The 19,209-nt window shown below is 36.0% G+C and overlaps 2 protein-coding genes across 5 annotated transcripts; one reads left to right on the forward strand and one right to left on the reverse strand.

Moving 5' to 3' along the window:
* The first annotated feature begins 8,784 nt into the window (after window positions 1-8,784).
* Window positions 8,785-11,320, forward strand: f3b (coagulation factor IIIb). The gene is made up of 6 exons (XM_056742531.1): window positions 8,785-8,943; window positions 9,222-9,345; window positions 9,458-9,654; window positions 9,735-9,913; window positions 9,997-10,165; window positions 10,867-11,320. The coding sequence occupies exons 1-6, from the start codon at window positions 8,874-8,876 to the stop codon at window positions 10,995-10,997; spliced, it is 870 nt and encodes a 289-aa protein (XP_056598509.1). The 5' UTR covers window positions 8,785-8,873; the 3' UTR covers window positions 10,998-11,320.
* On the reverse strand, window positions 11,308-18,801 carry abcd3b (ATP-binding cassette, sub-family D (ALD), member 3b). Of its 4 annotated transcripts, none has more exons than XM_056742528.1 (23): window positions 18,562-18,801; window positions 18,305-18,341; window positions 18,127-18,222; window positions 17,919-18,007; window positions 17,471-17,540; window positions 17,027-17,124; window positions 16,796-16,919; window positions 16,591-16,647; window positions 16,359-16,501; window positions 16,199-16,268; window positions 16,053-16,122; window positions 15,356-15,453; window positions 14,885-14,976; window positions 14,663-14,754; window positions 14,443-14,512; window positions 14,075-14,138; window positions 13,888-13,965; window positions 13,734-13,799; window positions 13,551-13,640; window positions 12,923-13,042; window positions 12,729-12,833; window positions 12,425-12,481; window positions 11,308-12,342 (listed from the first exon to the last, which is right to left on the reverse strand). In XM_056742528.1, the coding sequence occupies exons 1-22, from the start codon at window positions 18,666-18,668 to the stop codon at window positions 12,425-12,427; spliced, it is 1,893 nt and encodes a 630-aa protein (XP_056598506.1). In that variant the 5' UTR covers window positions 18,669-18,801; the 3' UTR covers window positions 11,308-12,342. The 4 variants fall into 4 exon arrangements, with proteins under 4 accessions (XP_056598506.1, XP_056598505.1, XP_056598508.1 ...); XM_056742527.1 differs by having other exon boundaries at window positions 18,127-18,225; XM_056742530.1 differs by having other exon boundaries at window positions 18,458-18,587.
* Window positions 18,802-19,209: the final 408 nt, after the last annotated feature.

Consider the following 19,209-nt stretch of genomic DNA (forward strand, 5'->3'; position numbering starts at 1 on the left):
CTCTGTCTGATAATGTCCCTCTTAAACGTAGCGCTATTATTTTGCTTCAGAAACCTCAAGAACGTCTGTGAAAGCACTGAAGTAACTCTAAACCTGAAAAAGTTGAATGCCTGTGGCATTTGCTGCTCCTCTGCAATTGCAATAGCAGAACTGTACATTCACCAACCATTCCTTAGTCATCTCAATGAGTCTTTACACAGTTTGTGAATACATCACAGCAGGCCTGGCTTCAAGTAAAAGAGTCTGAATTAGTTTTTTACCTCCTGATGAAAACTTTCCACTTGTGGCTCAAGGAGAATTTCTTCTGTATGCTTCTGCCGTCGGGGGACGTAGACTGGAAAATGTGTGTCGCTCTGAGCCCCCTTCTCTCTTTGTATGTCTCCTTTCTCCTCAGTATTGAATTTAAGGGTTTGGACAGATATGACTTTATAAGTTTTCTACTTTTCTATCAATATATATATATCAGAGAGAGAGAGAGGGTTTGGAACCATTGTGACTCTAAAGGCAAATGTTTGAACAATATTAGTTATTATGATATTATATGTTAAATTGACACAATAATCAATATTCTTGGTTTTAATACAACCGTTATCGTCAATAATGGCATATTGTGACAGCCTGAATCATACTTTCACTTTGTGTGTAGTTTGTTTTAATAGATTTAAATGTGCACAGTCTGTTCATGAGTTGAGCAGTTGTATTGAATTTATATACTATAGATTATTTTGCTATTTCTCATGACTGAGTAAAACTTAAAATGAGGGTTGAATCACAGAGAGCACATCTGTAGCAATGTAAGGAAATATCGAGTCAACATTGTGCCATTGTATCTATTTGTTACTCTTATTTACTCTGTAGGTAAGATTGAGCAATGAACACCTCATAGCAAACAGCAAATACAGAGCTGTCTTCAGTTTATCTGAGTTTCCATGTGGAAACTCTTAGTCTCCACGAGCACAGCAGAATGATTCTGAGGAACAGATCAGCACAGTAAAGCAAGAGAAGCATCAGGGAAAAGTTTTCTCAGAAGTAGGCTGCAGGGTTATGTTTCTTTGCTGACTAAATACAGCTATGCTAATTGAAGCTGAAAAACAGGTGCATTTATAAATTGTTATAAATTGAATTCAATTCCCGTTTCAAAGACACCTGCAGAACAGTAGAACTGCATTCTTCTTTTTCTTTCTGGTTCAGTGCTTGCGGGGCCTTGAAACAGGGAAATCCAGACAGCTGTGCTCCTGTGAACAGAAGTCTTAAACTGAGAATACCGAGTTCTGAATGTTATCTCTATAAAAAGCTACATTATCAGCTGTTTGTTTAATATAAATTACATATTTTACTTATGGACATGTGCATAACAACCAGGAGGTGGCACTCACATAGCAAAATTTGAGAACGAATTAGGCAACACAATGCTGAAAAATGAGAACCATGTTTTGTTCTCAAGTTGACTTTCTGTTGATCAAAAAATCGGAGCAGAAGCCACTCATAACATTTAACTTAACTGCAAATCTAAAATGCTGATATCTGTTAGAATGTGCAGTCACAAACTTTCCAGGTTAAACAGGACTTCATCACTTACACACTGTAGAAAAAAACACAGCAGATGCGTCTGCTGTGCAAAATATCAGGCATAGTTCATTTGTAAACTGAATTAGAGAATGTAAATTATAATGTTTTTAAAAATCTTGAAACTTGCGTTAGCCTAATTCTCCTGTTATGGAAGTGCTTAGCTTGTATACTTTTACAAGTTCGATCACATGTTTTCATTTAACATTTAGAATAATTGCTAAGGAATGGATCTGCAATGAAAACTGTTTTTCTAGAGAAACATCTTGAGGCTTTTATAACATGGGTACTATTTCGTAAGTGCGTAGGTTTATTATGATAAACAGACTGGAGCAAAACAGTAAAAGTTTCAAATAAGAAAACTTTCATAAAACATTTATTATAAATAAATCATCTTTATCAAGACACTGAATATAATTTCTATTGAATTGTTTTCTTATGAATTAGTTGTGAAATTTATCTCAAGATTGATAACGCACATGCAAATTCTAAGAAACCTCTACCATCCATTATATTATAACAAATGCTGTATATTATTCACATCCATTTAGCAATTTAAAAGAATTTGCAAGCTTTTTTTCACAACACCTTCACTGCTTTATTAACCAGTGCTAGACCATTTAACCGCACTCTATATATGTGAAAAAAGATGTGTTTGTAGTCATGCACCTATGTAGTCACAAAAATATGCTGCTGATATTTCATGTGATAAGACATTACAAACTGAAAAACATCCTCCTTGTGGTATACTCATGTGTCTCATCATCTGTGAATAAGTGGTTTTAGTTTGATACACTGGTCAGTTTCATGCTTTTGGGGGGATGGAGACTAGACCTCTGCAGTATCTGTCTAAGAACCAAGCTTGAGGAGCCAGGGTGGAATGCAGAGCAATGTGGAGGCTGCACCATTAAAGTGTGTTTTTCTGTTTATCATCTACATTCATCAGTGACTCCCCTTCTCGGCTAACCACCAGTTAGCAGGTTCAGGGATGAAATGGGAAAAATCAAAAAGTGTCTGTACCGTGAATGCTGAATGTTCCTATAAAAATATCAGTCCCTTGAGTAGACACATCATAGCAAAAGTGAAATGGGAACAATTCCCAGTCTGCAGGGGTGAGACGCATGTACATGAGAGCATGGGAATCTCAGAGAGGGACTCTTTATGTATTAAAAGGTTTTTAATTAAGCTGGGTAAGATAGATGTTTTCATTGAGCAAAAAGGCACACTTTATGTGTATTTTAAACAAACCATTAAATAATTAAATCTGGACTAGTATTGAACAAGAATCAGCGTTTCTTTTTCATTTTTGTTTGGCTTCTTGGAACCACACACTGTGATTATTAATCATTTAGGGTGTGGAGCTGAAATTACTGGCAGGCTGGTTGTCGATAACTACGTGAACTATTTTTATATCATCTGTTCACAGACAATGTTTTATCAGGAACTCAATAGTTTAATGACTCAAAGATTGTGTAGTTTAAATTCTATGCCATAAATAAATATTTGTAGTAAAAAAATTATATGACATCATATTTGTTTTAAATAGAGAATCAATCAGAACAAGCCTGTTAGAGAAAGCATACCGTAGCATTAGGTTAACAACAAACACTCAATTATTTATATTCTTGCGGAGTTAAACATTCCAGTTGAAAAATACTCAAGACCCCTCCAAAACCAGCCAACAGATCAAACTCACCAGAAGACCAGCTTAAACCAGCATACTGTATATACTGTGTATATAATATATATATATATATGTAAATATTTTAACTTTAAACCATTCTCTGCTGTTTTAAATAGACATATACTTAAGCATAAAAATTCATCAGATTACAGCATCCGGAGCCAGAATAATGCCATATTGTCCAAGCAGATGTTCACACCTACACATCATTTAGCAGCCTATCTCCCTATAGAGGAAAGACACATTGTAGATATCAGGCCGACACTGCTGACAGATATGATCACTAATATCCTGGAGACAGGAAAGGATAGGATAGGACAGACAGCTGCTCAGTGTCTCTGAATTTGAACTATTACTCAATGTTTAGTTTCCTGTAATCTGGAGTCTCTTTGGTTATTACAATGACTACTCAACCTGTACAGAACTTAACCACGAATGGAGGTTGTAATTTTTTTATCTTTTGTATTAGATCTAATGATCATTCTCATGTCAATGCCGATAGCTGCGTGTTTATATTGGATAGGTGGCCGACTTTTTGGAGTCTGGGATACATCTGGGATTTTGAAAGTTGAGGGGGCTGGGGTGTAGTAATTTCCCCTCTCCACAGTTAAATTCCTCTGCATAGCGGGGTGTTATAGCAGGTCTGTCCTGATGAGGGGGGAGGCGTCAGAAAATGTTCTCATGTGAGAGTTGTCTGCCCAAATTTGACTAAGTCACAGCATTAAATAATACAATATAAATCAGGATCTTTTTATTTATCTGTTAAGGATGAAACTCGATTTGAATATTTGACTGTGTCAGTAGGCAATAAGGCACTGGTTGAAAAAGAGGAACTTTACGAGGTGAAAAGTTAAGTCCTTAAAAGTAGCATTTAGTCTTTGACTGGTGATTACAACAGATCTTTCATTTATTACACAGAAACATCTCTCATTTTACACACAAACACTTAGTCTTACCAAGTAATGCATTATTTAGAGAATCTCATAGAAGGAAATACAAGATGCTGACATTAACAAATAACTGATATCATTAATACTCATATATAATATGACCTAAAATCTGAAAGGTCAACAGAGAGGTCTGAACTTTGATTTGCCATTCACAATCGCAACACACACATCTTTGTTAGTTATACTGTGTGCTGTATTCACAAGTGCATTTGACACATTTATTTGTTAAGGTTAAAACATTTTAAAACAGATTCAAGACCATTTTATGGAATGAAAGACTCATGTGTGAAATCTGGAGTTGGGAGTTGTTTATTTTTATCTCCCATGATATTTTCTTCCAGTAAGTTTAAGGATTGGTTACATAGCTTCAGGCAAACTGTGGGTATGACGAATTTCTTTAAAGAGGTTTTCCTCTAGTCTGTTACAGCACAGTTTGCGGATAAAATTGACTGTGAAGAAATTTTGGTAGCTATTTGTGGTCATGATGCTGGGGGGTTGTTGCCAGGGAGTCATGTCCTAACCTGTATTTGGGATTGTGTCAGGGTTTAGGTGAGGTGCAAAGATAGAGGACCCAATCGCAGACAGCGGTTAAGGGGTTTTAACACAGACTTTTAATTATAAAACAAAACAAAAACCCAAGAGGGTGAAAATAAGAAACAAGGGTATAACAGGACACAGGGACTAACTAATCCTAACAAGACTGAAGATAACATATGACATATCTACAAAAGACTATACTACACTGACAAGACAAGAACTCACCACACGAAACGAGTGACAATGAACCAGCACAGGAAAGATAACACAAGGGCATTATAAGGGATCAAAAACAAGAGGGGACTGGTGCGGGGCATGAACTCATAATGAGCACTTACGAGGAAACAAGAGGGCAGGAACAATGACAAGACTGTCAAGACAAGACTGAGAGTCCCAAAAAAGTCTCTCTCCACATAAAACATGGGTTCTGTCATGATCCCGCCACTAGGACAAGAGAAACATGACATGATGCGGCAGAATCATGACAGATTGGCTTTAAATTCCTTAGCATAAATAATAGGAATACTTCTTAGGAATCAGATTCATTAGGGTTGATTTGAAAGCCCTGGAACATGTTGATCTATTTTCAATGTGGAATTTAATGTGATATACTTATTTCAGCAACAGTTTAGGTGACCACTGGTAATTTTTGGTGAACATTGGGAATTTCACATTATGTATATTAATTTAATAGCTTGAGTTTAAATAAATCTAGGTAAGCGTCAGATACAGAACCATACTAAATGAGATTAATTTTATTGCGTTAATTTAAAATGATGACATTAAGTTGTATGCAAATGTTAATGAGAGAAAGGAATAGGAAAGGACTCCAATTCAGTCGCACAGTCCACTGAAGCATTGGCACTGTCTGCATTAGAACTGGGTGTAATTATTTTGTTTAAACTAAAAAATGGTATCTTACTAAACAAATCATCTAAGCATTTTATTATTGTAGAATCCCTTTTTCTATTCAAAATTAATAATGTTTAATGGACACTTGTGTGAAGAAATCTGTTACAGGAATACAATACTTAAAAAAATATATATCTATACAAGGTATAAACAGAAATACATAATACTACAGAATAACATTATTCTTTGTTAATGTGCCTTATTCTAACAACATCACATGGTTTATATGAGGCACATAACCAAAATTGGAAGTCAAAGTCAGATCGTCCATAGGGTTGCCATGGAAATAACACATCTCTGCCATATGTCTGTCTACAGAAATGAAACACTAAGCTTTTACATTAAAACAATTTTTATCTAGATTTTTCAGACATCCAGAAACAACTAAATCTATGTTTTATGCTGTTCTGCCCATATGTTCTATGAGTAGGCGTGATGACTAGAAAGTTCAATTTTAATGTTATTTCATCATTTATTTTTATATTTCCTCATTAATATTAGGAACATGTGAAGCACCACATTAAAAGGAACTGCAATTTCCATTGTGTTTGTAGTTAAACAATCATCTGTTGAAAATTTTGGCAAAACAGTTTCTTTATATCTGTTCCGTTCCAATGATTTCTGAATTAAAATCAGTCATTAACTCAGGGTGCATATCCGTCCACCGAAATATTAAGAAATGCTTAGATTAACATTTTTACATTTTTATCTATAGATTTCCCTTATCAGCAATGATTATATTTTAGATTAAACTAATTGGTCAGCATGACCAACACGTCAAAATCCCCTTTAAGTATTGAATGAACCGACGTTTGCAATACCAACTACTTTCCAGCTCTAAAATTCATTAAGATCATTATGCGATGTTCATAGGTAACAATAAGCAACCATTGGAAAAAATGAAGCATGGCATTAATCATAAATGTGATCAAGCATTTTGTTTCACTTTCATGTGTATCATCTGTGACACTTAAAGATTACTAAACTTGTGATGATGAAAACAACAACTATCCACTAAGGGGAAATGCCAATTTACCACAGCAGACCGTGAGAATATAATCTTGACACCAGCTGTGTTGCAATTAACTAAAGTCTGACTTCAGTCTTGTCAACCCACAATGAAGCCCAACGACGTCCTGTTAATCATGTTCCTGAAAGTATTAGTTCCTTTGTCATGTTCATTATATCACTAGTGCGTGACTATCAAACGGTTTCACCAATGTCATGTTACACGACACACTATTAAAATACCCAGACTTCCACTTAAATTACAGTTAAACAGCCACAGGAAGCAAATTCCAAAATGACTCAAACTGTTTTAAGTAAGTCAAGTGTTTATTTGTTAACGAAAGGACACTTCAACTTATACAGCAAACATTTTAATTCAGGTCACATAAACTATTACGAAGTCTATCCTTTATTTATTATAAATAAATGTTTTTTTTAGCCACCAAATAATTCTTAATGTACGAGATCTCAGAACAGAGTAAACAGAATGACTTGATTTTGTTAAGACTAAGAGTTTGACAGTATAAAAATACCATAATCATGACTACAATGAGCTTGTAACATGTTTTAATTCATGGTAGTGGGTGGCCAAAAACAGCTTTTTCTCACCAAGGTTTATAATAGATTTGCTCTAGCCAAAATGATCTCATCTGTCATCTGTTCCCTCTAAAGAGTCACTGATGCATAGAGATTTCTGGCAGTTTTAGGATGTTTGATCAATTATTGCTTCATGTTATATTGTTCATCATTCACACAATCAAAATTGCTAAATGTTATAGTGTAGCTCCACAACTGTTTTAGGATAAATATGACCAACCATTATTTCCATCAAGAGTGTGAATTGCTGTATGGCAAATTACTTTGTAATTTGTATAAAGTAATAATATGAAAAGATTAAACTGATTTCAGGGAAGCATAATTTGCAACTACCAGACATTCAGCAGTAAAGAAAAAAAATCATGTTTGTGAGAGTATGTAGGTATGAATATTGTTCTCACAGTATGTGCTGTCCGAAATCACTAGCTGAACGAAGAGGCTTTCTGGGCAATTCCAGGGTTATGGATGTTACATTTTGCATTATAGATGTGACAAACACTCAGATAATGTATTTGTTACCAATATACTGAACCGTTTGTTTATATTTGACTAAATCCTCAATTGTTGATAGAGTTTAAACATTAGAAAAATATCAGTCTATGCACAAGTTTTCTCATAAAAAAAGGGAAATAAACATGTGTTATGGATGTAACAAAAAAGTGCACGTTTTTTAGGAGACAGCAAACTTTGTGGATAAAATTCACAAACCAGACGCAATAATACCCAACAAATGGAAAAGGGATGCTTCTTCATATAGAACATAAAAAGTGACTTTACTTAAATTTTCATATGACTGTTTATAAGGAATATGGACCTTTATGGATTTGACAGTCCTGAAAATGGCACTTGACTATGAAAAACCATGCACTAAAAATAAAACAGATGCTTAAAAAACGTATAGGCTTCCAGAGTGTCAGTTTTATTTATTTACATTGAAATAAGTGGCCATTTGTTCACTCTTTATTAGATTCATTGTTGGCTAATTGAAAATGAAGTAAAAGAGAAACGAGCAGTTACAGAAAAGTGAGCCATACTAGTCATTGTAAGTTTGAATTAAGCATTGCCACAATTACATCATCCACGTAAACAATTCCCTCAAGATGGCACAAGACTGGAACATTTGACTAATTGAAAAAGCTTCCTAAATCGAGTCTGTAGTATGATTTGCATAATATGTAATATTAATTTATAATATTATATAATATATATAATATATAAATTAATATTTTTAATACAGTATAAATGTGGATAAAACAACACAAATGATCCTTAACGGGTAAATGATACAATAGAATGAGAGACTATAAACTGTGACAAAGGGTCCATTCATGCTTGTCAGGAGTAGTACGTGCTTGAATTTTTCGATCACTGGCATGAAACCGGTACCCGGATAACCATATATGGTCAGAAAGCGCGCGTTTCGAGAGATGCCCAGCCAGTGACTGAATTTCACAGAAAAGTGGGGGGAGCCATCGGCGATGACTCATGGCGTCTGCACGCGCAGCCACACTCTTTATAAGTGTAGCCGACTGCTGTAGATGTTGAGTTGATGAAGGTCGCTTAGAGGAGCATCTATTGGGAGTTTTATACTTTATTTTGATTATTTACTTTTGCAAACGATGGAAAGCAAGGTCACTATGTTTCGTGCACTTTTTCTTGCCTGTCTTACGTTCGTCAAAGGATCCCCAGGTAAGAGTTTGGCTTTATATAAGTTAACACCTTAACATTGTCAACAAGTTATTTATCAAATTACTAAACGCACATGGAGATTGATAGTGTGTTGTGGTATAAGTTAACCGATTGCCCATTGTGTTGTTGTACTACTGACAATTAGGGTTTATTGTGTAGGACAGTCTAGCCTAATTTTACAATACAGTGAACTTGGAAGGTGTGTATTTGTAGGAAAAGCACATACATCTCACACTGTCTTGTGCTGTATTAATATGACTGTCGTGTGTCCTTTTCAGCATCAGTAACAGTGGACGAGCTTTCTAAAGCAACAGATGTAACCTGGTTGTCTTACGATTTCAAAACAATTTTAACATGGGGGCCTAAACCTGTCAACTACACATATACTGTTGAATTTTACAGGTAATACCTACTTGCATGTATTTCGTATCAATTATAATTGACATGAAGTAATAATACCTTATAATGTTTGTTTGGTTGTAAATTTAACCAACATCTCCCATTTTGACTACAGTGTTGGTAAGAACAGACAGAGAAACCCTCACTGCATTAGAAGCACCGAGACCGAATGTGACCTGACAAATGAATTTAAAGGAGACTTAAAGGGGGTTTATACTGCTGAGGTGCTTTCAGAACCCTTACCTGGCATGACAACTGATCACGTGGACCTTCCCTTTACCAGATCAAAGCCCTTCTGTCCCTATAATGACAGTGAGTGTTGTGTTTTCTCAAGCGAAACAAACTGTTTTCCCTGTTGAAACAAACTGCTCTAACCTAATCTCATCCTGTAGCTTTGATTGGAAGACCTGATTTCAAGTTGATGATGAATGAAGACAAGAACATTATGCTCATCATACAAGACCCAGTCACAGCTCTGGTCAAAGATGGCAAACCTCAGAACATCCGCGAAATCTTTAAGAAAAATCTCAAGTACAAGATTTCGTTCAACAAAGCTGGAAGCACAGGAAAAGTGAGTATACTCTACTATTGAAGATTGCATGCCATACGTCTAGTATATAATTCCAGTCCTCATTTTGCTTTATTTGTTTACAGAAAGAACGAATCGTGAATGAAAATCTAGTGAAGTTTAGTACACTAGATGAAAGTCAGAGTTACTGCTTTAGTGTGGCGGCATACATCCCCTCCCGTAAAGGAGACAAGAGAGTTGGCAAGTGGAGCCTACCAAAGTGCTCCCCACAGGAGCACAAGACTCTGTTTCAAGGTGAGTCAAAGATTAATACTCTCTTTAGTACTTTCCTTTTCCTTACTTCAAACTATTACCAGTGTTGTAGGTCTAACTTTATACCTGCAGTTATTCAGAAAACACAGAGGCAGGGTACTGAATAGTCGATAACATTACTCATTGGATTCTGCCCTGATTTGTAGTTGGGGTGTGACAGTGCTAGCTTTTATGGGTCAGAGCCAGTCTGCAGGTTGTGGGGGAGTCGATTTCACAGAAAATCTCATAAGAGTATCTCATAATGACAACAAACTTGTCTGATTTTATTTTGAACCCAATTCTGTGTAATCTAGCCTTTATAAAATGTAGTTTTATGCAAGACTTGGTCGTCTAGAACAGCAGTGTTATGGAAACAGGATGGTTGTTGTGTAAAGAGGCCAGATCAGGGTCAGTTTACAGTAGTGGGAGAGATGAGCATTAGTCAGATGCTGACCAGAAAAGCACAGCTGAAATGTGACTTCATTTAGTTTTGTGGGAACTTGTGTGTCTGTACCTAGAGTTCTCAAACTCACAATAGTTTGAAGAAACTAGCACAAACCCTAGACCTGTAATCCTATAAATGCAGAGTTTATAAAGTAACACACTGCATGATGTCTACCACACAGCTAAGCTTTCACTTCAGGATCATTTATTGATGCTAGTTATAAACTGTTTTGTAATGATGACTTTTTTCTATTTTTCAGAATATGGGTTGATGGTCATTGGAGGAGCAGCTCTCATTATAGTGCTTTTGGTGATTGCTTTAATTGTTCTGATAGTGTTGTGCTGCAAGCATTCAAAAAGATCGGCTGCTAAGGAAATCACAGTGGTCTAGACTCTTATCATAGAGGAATATATTATACCGATTGACCTCAGAATGGGAAGTACAGCTGGACTGTATTCATCTTTATTATGTTGGGATGGACATTTGTGTGTCTACAATGTTAGACTGGTTTCTGTGAAACACTATATGATGCTTACATATAGGACCATTTTTGGATCATGAATGTTTAGAATATTTATTTTCTTTTTTAGCTGCTGTATGTACATAGAGGTTTTATATATATATATATATTGAGGAAAATATTTAATGTTCTAATATCTATATTTTTAATGTAAATTATTTCACAGCAAATAAATGATCATACTTTTCATGGATTCTTTATTCAGGGTTATGTGCTGCTTCATTTTTTGGTTGTTAAGTAAACAATAATCCTTGGGGTTGGGAGTTTACTCAGATTGTGCAAGAGGCATTTCTTTCAAGCAAAGCAAAAGTCAAGCATTCTCCGTACAGTAGCCTATCTCAATAGCTCACCCTTGTGGTTAACTTTGTGCACAAGGCTCAAACTTAGACTGAATGCAAATAATCGTGCACACTGTATGAACAGTACATCTCACATCATTTGGTGTGCTCTAAATACAAATTTCACACATGTAAGTTATGTAATTTTGCTATTTTTTTTATCAGAGAACGGGTCTGCTTTTGTAAGGCACCTTGTATGCACAAATGTAAATCTCTAGTTGACAGGCATTCAGGCTTATTTATATCCTAATTGATTTTTCATGACATAAATAAACAAAGACTTAAATAATACAGTTTCCACATAGATAACTATACATATATATAAGTGGCACACAGCAGTATGTAATGGACAATTTAGAATAAAAAAACTTGATAAAATTTCCCAGTCATTTCAATATTCTAGTAAATTTCTTCTGATCGAGGACAAATAAAAGCACTACATTTACAGTACAAATGCTTCATTCGTAAAAAGATATCGGCCAAATCTTTATACAAATATCTTTTCAGATAATGCACAGTACTTGAACATCTCCCGAGAGATATTTTATCCCTAAGAGTTACAATCCTTTTTCTCAATTAGGAAAATAAGTTGTATTTTAACACAATGAATTATATATAGGGCTAAGAAACTAAAGGAGTCAAGAATGATATGCTTCAGGTCCAAACATCTAGTAGCGAAATGGGCTTCATTCATAAAAACATTCTGATATAAAACTCAATTCAATTCAGTGTAACAAATTACATTATTTACCAGTAATGTACACAGAATTGTTTTCATGAATAAGACCCGTTGTAGTTATTATGAGCCAAACTCCACCGTTTCCTTTGTTATTGGTTTAAACCCGTAGTTGCCTCTGCCGTCCATGTGCAAGTAAAACTGGAAAACATAGAAATAAACAGTGTTAGATTATAATACATTGTGGAAACCTTACGATAAAAGACAGAAGGCAAAGTTCTACCTAGTGGTGTTTCCATAGTGATTTCCTATGGGAGACTGTGAACAGCGTGATGCCAACCTAAACAGATGCAAAAGAAGAATCCAGCGAAGCTCAGAGTAAAACATATTGAGCAGTTGTTTCATAAAACTCCCATTGGAGCAGAGATTATATTCTTGACATTCTCACTTTTGACAAAAAAATGGACGACCATCTGTTGAGTCCCTACTGTACAGCATCTTATTAATCCTGTTGTTTGTATTTGCTTGCAATTGTTCTTTAACACTAATGTTTTTGAATTCATTGAGAAGAAAAAAAGTCTGGTTACCTTCCGGCAGTGGTTGTAGATGAAGTCCTCCACATCAACGCTCACAGCACTGGTGCACTCATCCAGAATCGCAAACTGTGGCTTGTGGTAAAACAAACGAGCCATCTGTACAATTAAATAAATAAAAACTCTTGTTAAGATCTACACTAACCTAAAGACATCAATGTGTCAGGTTGACAAGATTCAGAGCTTACAGCCATCCTCTGCTTCTCTCCTCCACTGAGAACATCCATCCAGTCTTGCACACTTTCCCAGCTGCCTTCTCTGTCCAAAATATGTCCCAGCTGGACATTGTCCAGGTATTCCCTCAGCACCTGACCATTTATATAGAATATTGTTGTAGGCATGACTGGACATTTCACAAACAATATTTTATGTTTTATTCCTAGATATTTATTTTATTTTAATTGTTCTGGTTGTTATTGTCGCATTCCATCAAATGTGAATATTTCTTTCTAATAGGAATTCCCATAACATATTTCCATTGCCTGACATGTTGAATAAAGAAAGGAACTCCCATGCAAACATTTGCTTTACAGAGGTTTTATTATCAACAAGAAAGTTTACTAGCAACCAAATTGGAGAGTGGTATGCAGTTCTAGCATTTGTTTTGCATGTGTTAAATTGTCAACAGGAAAGCTCATTTTAATGTGTTTTACATGCCTTTTATATAATGTACAACATCTGCTCTGCTTAAGAATTTCATTCACTTATAATTTCATGTTTGTTTGCAAGTAACATCACATTCGACATTGTGAATTTGGTTTCTGTCGGGTTTCCAGATTCTGGTAAACAGTTCCTAGTAGAAAGTGGTAGAAATACCTTATCAGATGTTCTTTTCTTCATTTGGTCTTCATGTGTGTCTGGATAAATCACCTGATCTCTAAGAGAACCCAGGGTCATGTATGGCCTCTGAAGGAAAGTACACAAACAAAACATGTTCTCATTCACACGTCTTCGTTCTCATTCAAAACTTCAAGATTTTAGTGTGAAGGTAAACCAAACCTGAGGAACATAGAACAGCTTTCCTCTCTCTGGTTTCGTTAGGCGACCTCCATACAGAGGCCACAGCTGTGTTTAAGCAACAAAACACTGTAAATGAATAAAAAGCACAGAGGTTTCTGAAGGTCACACTGATCTACTGAATAACAATGCTGACCTCTCCTAGTACTCTAAAGAGTGAACTCTTTCCACAGCCGTTTGGACCACAGACCAACACATTTGTCCCTGATGACACCTAGGAAAGGATGAAAAAAAGAAGGAAGACCAAAGACAACCTTGGCTTCAGAATTGCCTGGCAAGTTTAGACTAGGATGGTAAACTTATGGAAACATTGAAACATTAACCTCAAAGGATAAATCACGGATGAGAATGTCTCCATTGGGCGTTGCTAAAGGTATGTGTTCAAACCTGTGGATGAAAGGATAGAGCTTAACCTGATGAATACGAAAAGATATGCTCTGGGTTAGGCATTTAGTCTTTATTTTTATACATTTAATGTAATCAGAATTGCTTCCAGGAAAACCAAATGAGATAGTTATCATACTTTGTACACAAATAATTGGTTTATTTATTATTGAAAAAAAAAATACATCTGACAACTTGCCCCAGCCACCATGCATTTTCTTAAACACCCTTGCCTTGAGAACACTAGCTTCATTTTTGCCCAAAGACTGCTGACCTAGAAGGTCATTTTATTAATCAGGTAACTTACTTTATAATGTTGTCAGCTATGAGGATTTCCCCTCTCCCAGGGATAAGAGGGACATTCTCTTCTGTCGCATCTGTGAAACAAAACCAGAAATCAGAACTGCACAATCAATCAATTTAACATCAACATCAACATCAACTTAAAGTCAAATTTAAAACACCATCTCTTATGGCATAATAACATTTACAAAACAATAAAACACGTGATGCATGCCAGTACAAACCTTTAGCTCGCGCCGAGACCATGGTCCGTTCATATCTGCCTGAATTCAGCTCTTTGAGAACTTCCTGAATCTCTGTGATTCGTGCAGTGAACCTAATAAATGGATTCAGTGTCAGACCCCCAAAGAAACATATGTGCTCATGCAGATGAAAGACAGACAACAAAGGAGCCGATGAGATGAAATAGATGGCATGAGAACAAGCAAAGTACGCAAAGCACTCACCCGGACAATCTGGACATCTCTCTGCCTGCCAGGACCATCCTTCCCAGGGCCTGTGCCAAACTCATCAACATCCGCCCACTCTGGTAGTAATCCTTCACCATAAAAACAAGAGAGGAACTTTTATCTTCAATGTAAACACTTCTCTTAAGAACTCCTTAATAACCCAATAAACTAATTTCAAGACAATAATGAACAAATACATCACAAGAGATCAAAGATTTGCATGTCAAACATTATCGGTTTGCTCTCTCACACAGAATTTGCAATGCAAACCTCTGCCGTATCAAAGTATGTGGGAAAAAATAGTGATTTACTGTAATGCGTAAACTGTAAACTGCTATTATAAGATATTGCTTTCTAAAACGCTCAGTTAAACTCTGTTCCAAAACCTAATGATTAACTGTTATTTTAAGTGCATCATTGACATGTTCCTAAAAACCAGCCAATATTTGAATATCAGTCACTTCTCACCTCAAGCCGCTCAGAATACGTGCTGTTACAATGGCGCTTATTCGTGACATCCAGGAATGGCCGGCTAATGACCAGATAACCCAACCCCATTGCTATGTCTGGAGAGCCATCAGAAAATTTGTTTTTATGAATTTGGTTTTGTAAAGGCAAGGCAAATATATTCATATAGTACATTTTCATACACAATGTTAATACAAAGTGCTTTAGATAAAAAATAATAAAAATACTCATATAAAACAAATTACTCACAACAATGAAAACAAGGAATTTAAAAACTTTGAAAATGGATTTTAAGTGAATTAAAACAGTTGAGAATAAAATAATTATACATGAAATACAGTGCAGTCAGTAAGGACAGGGCACAGTGATGCTAGTGATCCAAGTGGTCCGTTGTATTCAGTAAGCATATCTGCAATCTATTTAGATCCCAGGCCATTTAGTGATTTATAAACGAGTAATATTACTTTAAAATCAATCCTAAAAGTAACTGGAAGCTATTGTAACGACCTTGGGACTGGTATAATATGCTCAGATTTTGTGTTTCTGGGGTCCTGGCAGCAGCGTTCTGCACGAGCTGCAGCTGTCTAATGGTCATCATAACACAATACTTTTAAACTAGAATGTATATCCAAGCGAAGGTTTTATCTGAAAATATTTTATGTGGATTCTGCTGCCATCTAGCAGCCCTTCTACTCACATTTGGCTATGATGCTGTCTATGACGCCCATTGAGAAACGGAAGTGTATGAAACGGCTCAAGTGGTCAACCTACAAAACATCAAAGTCACATTGAAAGCGTCACTCATAAAGTATGTGAACAAATGAATAAGGAAAATATTTTTACCAGTTTCTGAAAGATTGCATTAATGGTTTGCTTTTCTCTCCTGTTCCCATTGTAGAACGCAATCTCTTCACTGAAATAAAACATGCAAAATAATTTACTTTCTCTTCTGAAATAATTGAAGAACACAAGAAAGAGACACAAGAAAGAGACTCAAAAATACCTGTTAGTGATGAGGCGAGAGTTAATGTATCTGTACTCCCCCTCAAACCTCTGCTCGGTTACAGTCATCTTACCAATCGGCCTGCGCAGTCTTGTCAGGAACAGACTGGACATAACCAGATAGCCCAACAAACTCGCCGGTCCCTAGAGAAGCAGGCAATTTCTACATTTTTGAAATGTCTGAAAAAGTTCATTGAAATATTCACTGAGTTCTTTAAAAATGGGATACTTACAAGAGCACCGATGGATGTGTTCAGTTTGAAGACGTAGATCAATATGTCTAGTAAAGGCTGCGGTAAAAGAGAAAGTAGGAATCTCACACTGATAACTGGTAGAGCACTTGTACAATTGTACTCATTTTTCTTTTTTTTTTAAGTTTGTGAGAACATGAACAGTATGTGTTGATCTGTAACAGAATGAATGTCACTCCAGCATTACCTTGCTGATGTTGGAATAAAGATCTACCACACTGTTACAAAACTTCTCCACGTCCTGAGTTATCAGCTGGTCAGGGTTGGAAATGCGGTTGTCCAGATTGCCAATTTGGTAGTATGTGAACCCCCTATTGTAAGACATGGTATTAAAAACTTGCTATAAAAGAATGTGCTTAAAAACCAAAAAAGAAACATATGGCTGAATTGAAGCACAAATAAACGAAATTTAACTTACATCATGTATTCATTGTAAAGGTGATTGGTAAGTCTCACTCTGTAGCAGAGCTTCAGCTCATTGAGTCCCAGCTTTAAGACATTGTTTACTAGTGATATCTGTCAAAACACATACAAACCATGAAAATGTGGAGTCAACAGGGTGCAGGGGGGAAAATCAATCAGTTCCTGTTTCATTTCTTCTGAACAATAAAACCCACAACTTTACAGTAGGACGTGATTCATTTATTTTATGAGTGAAAGTGTTAAACATCTACTTTGTATATTTTGTGAGCAGGAAAACATTTTGAACATACTTAACAACATTTAAACAATTCCTGTGTGTGTAAAGGATTTTAAAGGAGAGCAAAAGTACTTCTCTAAGTATATCTTGCTAGGGATGAAATATATGATTCCACATACGAATACAATTTGACAAAGAAACTCTATAGTTTTATCCACTTACAAAAGGCATGACTGTGATAAAGTTGACCAAGCATCTTTTGAAAGCACTTGTAGACCGTCCAATAATTGCACTGCAATCCACACACACAAAAACAGTTATTATGTCCTTGCAGTCAGTATACTACACGGCACAAGAAAAACAGGCCAGACGACGTTGAGGTGATCAAGCATGTTTTACTGGCTCCGACACCCAGAAGTAGAAATTGCACTGCTCTCAGTGCTCTTCACTTGACAACAAGTTTAGGTTGAGATAGAGGACATGGCTCTTATTTAAACATTTATGATTATGATTGATTTAAAATATAATAAACAGTTTCATTTATATAGACAGACACATGCCAAAATATAAGAAGCAATGCGAGATCACAAAACATTAAGGGGATAATACGTTAGAAAAAACATTATGCGTTTTTATGTTTATATAGGATCGATGATCTTGAATAATGTACCTCTCAATCATGGTCCCATTATGGATCATCCAGACATCACAGTAGGTCCGAGCCATGAGCATGAATGCAATAAGTAGCAAATATCCTGACTGTAAATACAAACAGCCATTAATACACACATTTATCAATAGCAGTCATAACAAAAAAATGTTTACCTAGATCATGTGCCAAATAACAGTAAAAACATAACAACTGACCAAGTACTTACTTCTTTGGAAATGGCCTGTGGCACTAGGATTTTCATGATATTACAAATGCGGCTGAAGAACACCTTGTCCACAGCAGCCTTGTCTGTTTTCCCATCCTTCTGAAAATGTCATTGGATTTTTCAGTTTACCCTTATAAGCTTATACAGACACTCAACATTAATGTTACAGGATACTTACATTATTTTCAAAGAGTGGTTTTGATGCCCCGTTCAGTCTACAAATCCCCATGTGTGAATGAGAATAAGAAATCATTAAGCCTCGGATGCGTCTTGAGTTTTAATGTATCTAATAGCGCTTTGACAGCGTCATTTGCATAAAATAATAACCCACCAGCCCTGCATGCGCCCCATGTCAATGATGTCTCAATGTCGAAAGGGTTACATCCAGCCCCGAGGAAATAAACAGCAACACTAACAGACATAAGATGATCTTACCCAGTCGTGTCCGAGGACAGTCGTTGTTTCAAAACGTACACGGCGAACAGCAGTGCACCTGCGATGGAGGAATTGCCGGCTGTCAGATACTTACTAACAGCCGCCATGTTCGCTTTGAAAACAGGAAGCGACGGCAAGCAATGAAGGACCTAAGATACGTTTGATTTAAACGACACGCTCTCCGTGAAGCTTCTATAGATACCCATGTAAGCAGCATACACAATCACATACACATGACACACGGATGTACATACGCACATGTACTGCCACCATCAACCACAAGGCGTCGTCAAGGTCACGCCATTCATTCTACGAAGGTACGATCAGTTTAAATCCAACTAATATTTGTGCTTTTAATTTGACAAGTGTTTTTAGCGCTAATTTTTTTGTAGTAATGTTTTCTATTCTTATGTTTTTAACAATAGTGGTTTCTAGTATTGCAAATCTTGAAAATTAATCTTAATGTTTATTATTTTATTAAAATGAGCTTTATAGAGCACATGTTTTAACAGGTATGAATCCAAGTCCCCATCCTCAGTGATGTAACTAAATTTAATCCAGTCTCACTTCACGATCCAATGATTTATCATAATACACCCATAATAACCCTAGTGGATTCAAAAAGGTAACGTAACTCTGGACATTAAG

This window comes from Triplophysa dalaica, chromosome 3 (genome assembly GCF_015846415.1).
Source record: "Triplophysa dalaica isolate WHDGS20190420 chromosome 3, ASM1584641v1, whole genome shotgun sequence".
Lineage (NCBI taxonomy): Eukaryota > Metazoa > Chordata > Actinopteri > Cypriniformes > Nemacheilidae > Triplophysa > Triplophysa dalaica.

What these genes read in the sequence shown, in the direction of transcription:
- abcd3b (XM_056742527.1), bottom strand. Translation starts at nt 18,668, where the DNA reads ATGGCGGCTGTTAGTAAGTATCTGACAGCCGGCAATTCCTCCATCGCA. An exon ending in AACCACTCTTTGAAAATAAT is followed by an intron (nt 18,226 to 18,304) that starts GTAAGTATCCTG and finishes TGACATTTTCAG; the next exon opens with AAGGATGGGAAAACAGACAA. An exon ending in TCCGTGATTTATCCTTTGAG is followed by an intron (nt 13,966 to 14,074) that starts GTTAATGTTTCA and finishes ATCCTTTCCTAG; the next exon opens with GTGTCATCAGGGACAAATGT.
- f3b (XM_056742531.1), top strand. Translation starts at nt 8,874, where the DNA reads ATGGAAAGCAAGGTCACTATGTTTCGTGCACTTTTTCTTGCCTGTCTT. An exon ending in AAGCTGGAAGCACAGGAAAA is followed by an intron (nt 9,914 to 9,996) that starts GTGAGTATACTC and finishes ATTTGTTTACAG; the next exon opens with AAAGAACGAATCGTGAATGA. An exon ending in GCACAAGACTCTGTTTCAAG is followed by an intron (nt 10,166 to 10,866) that starts GTGAGTCAAAGA and finishes TCTATTTTTCAG; the next exon opens with AATATGGGTTGATGGTCATT.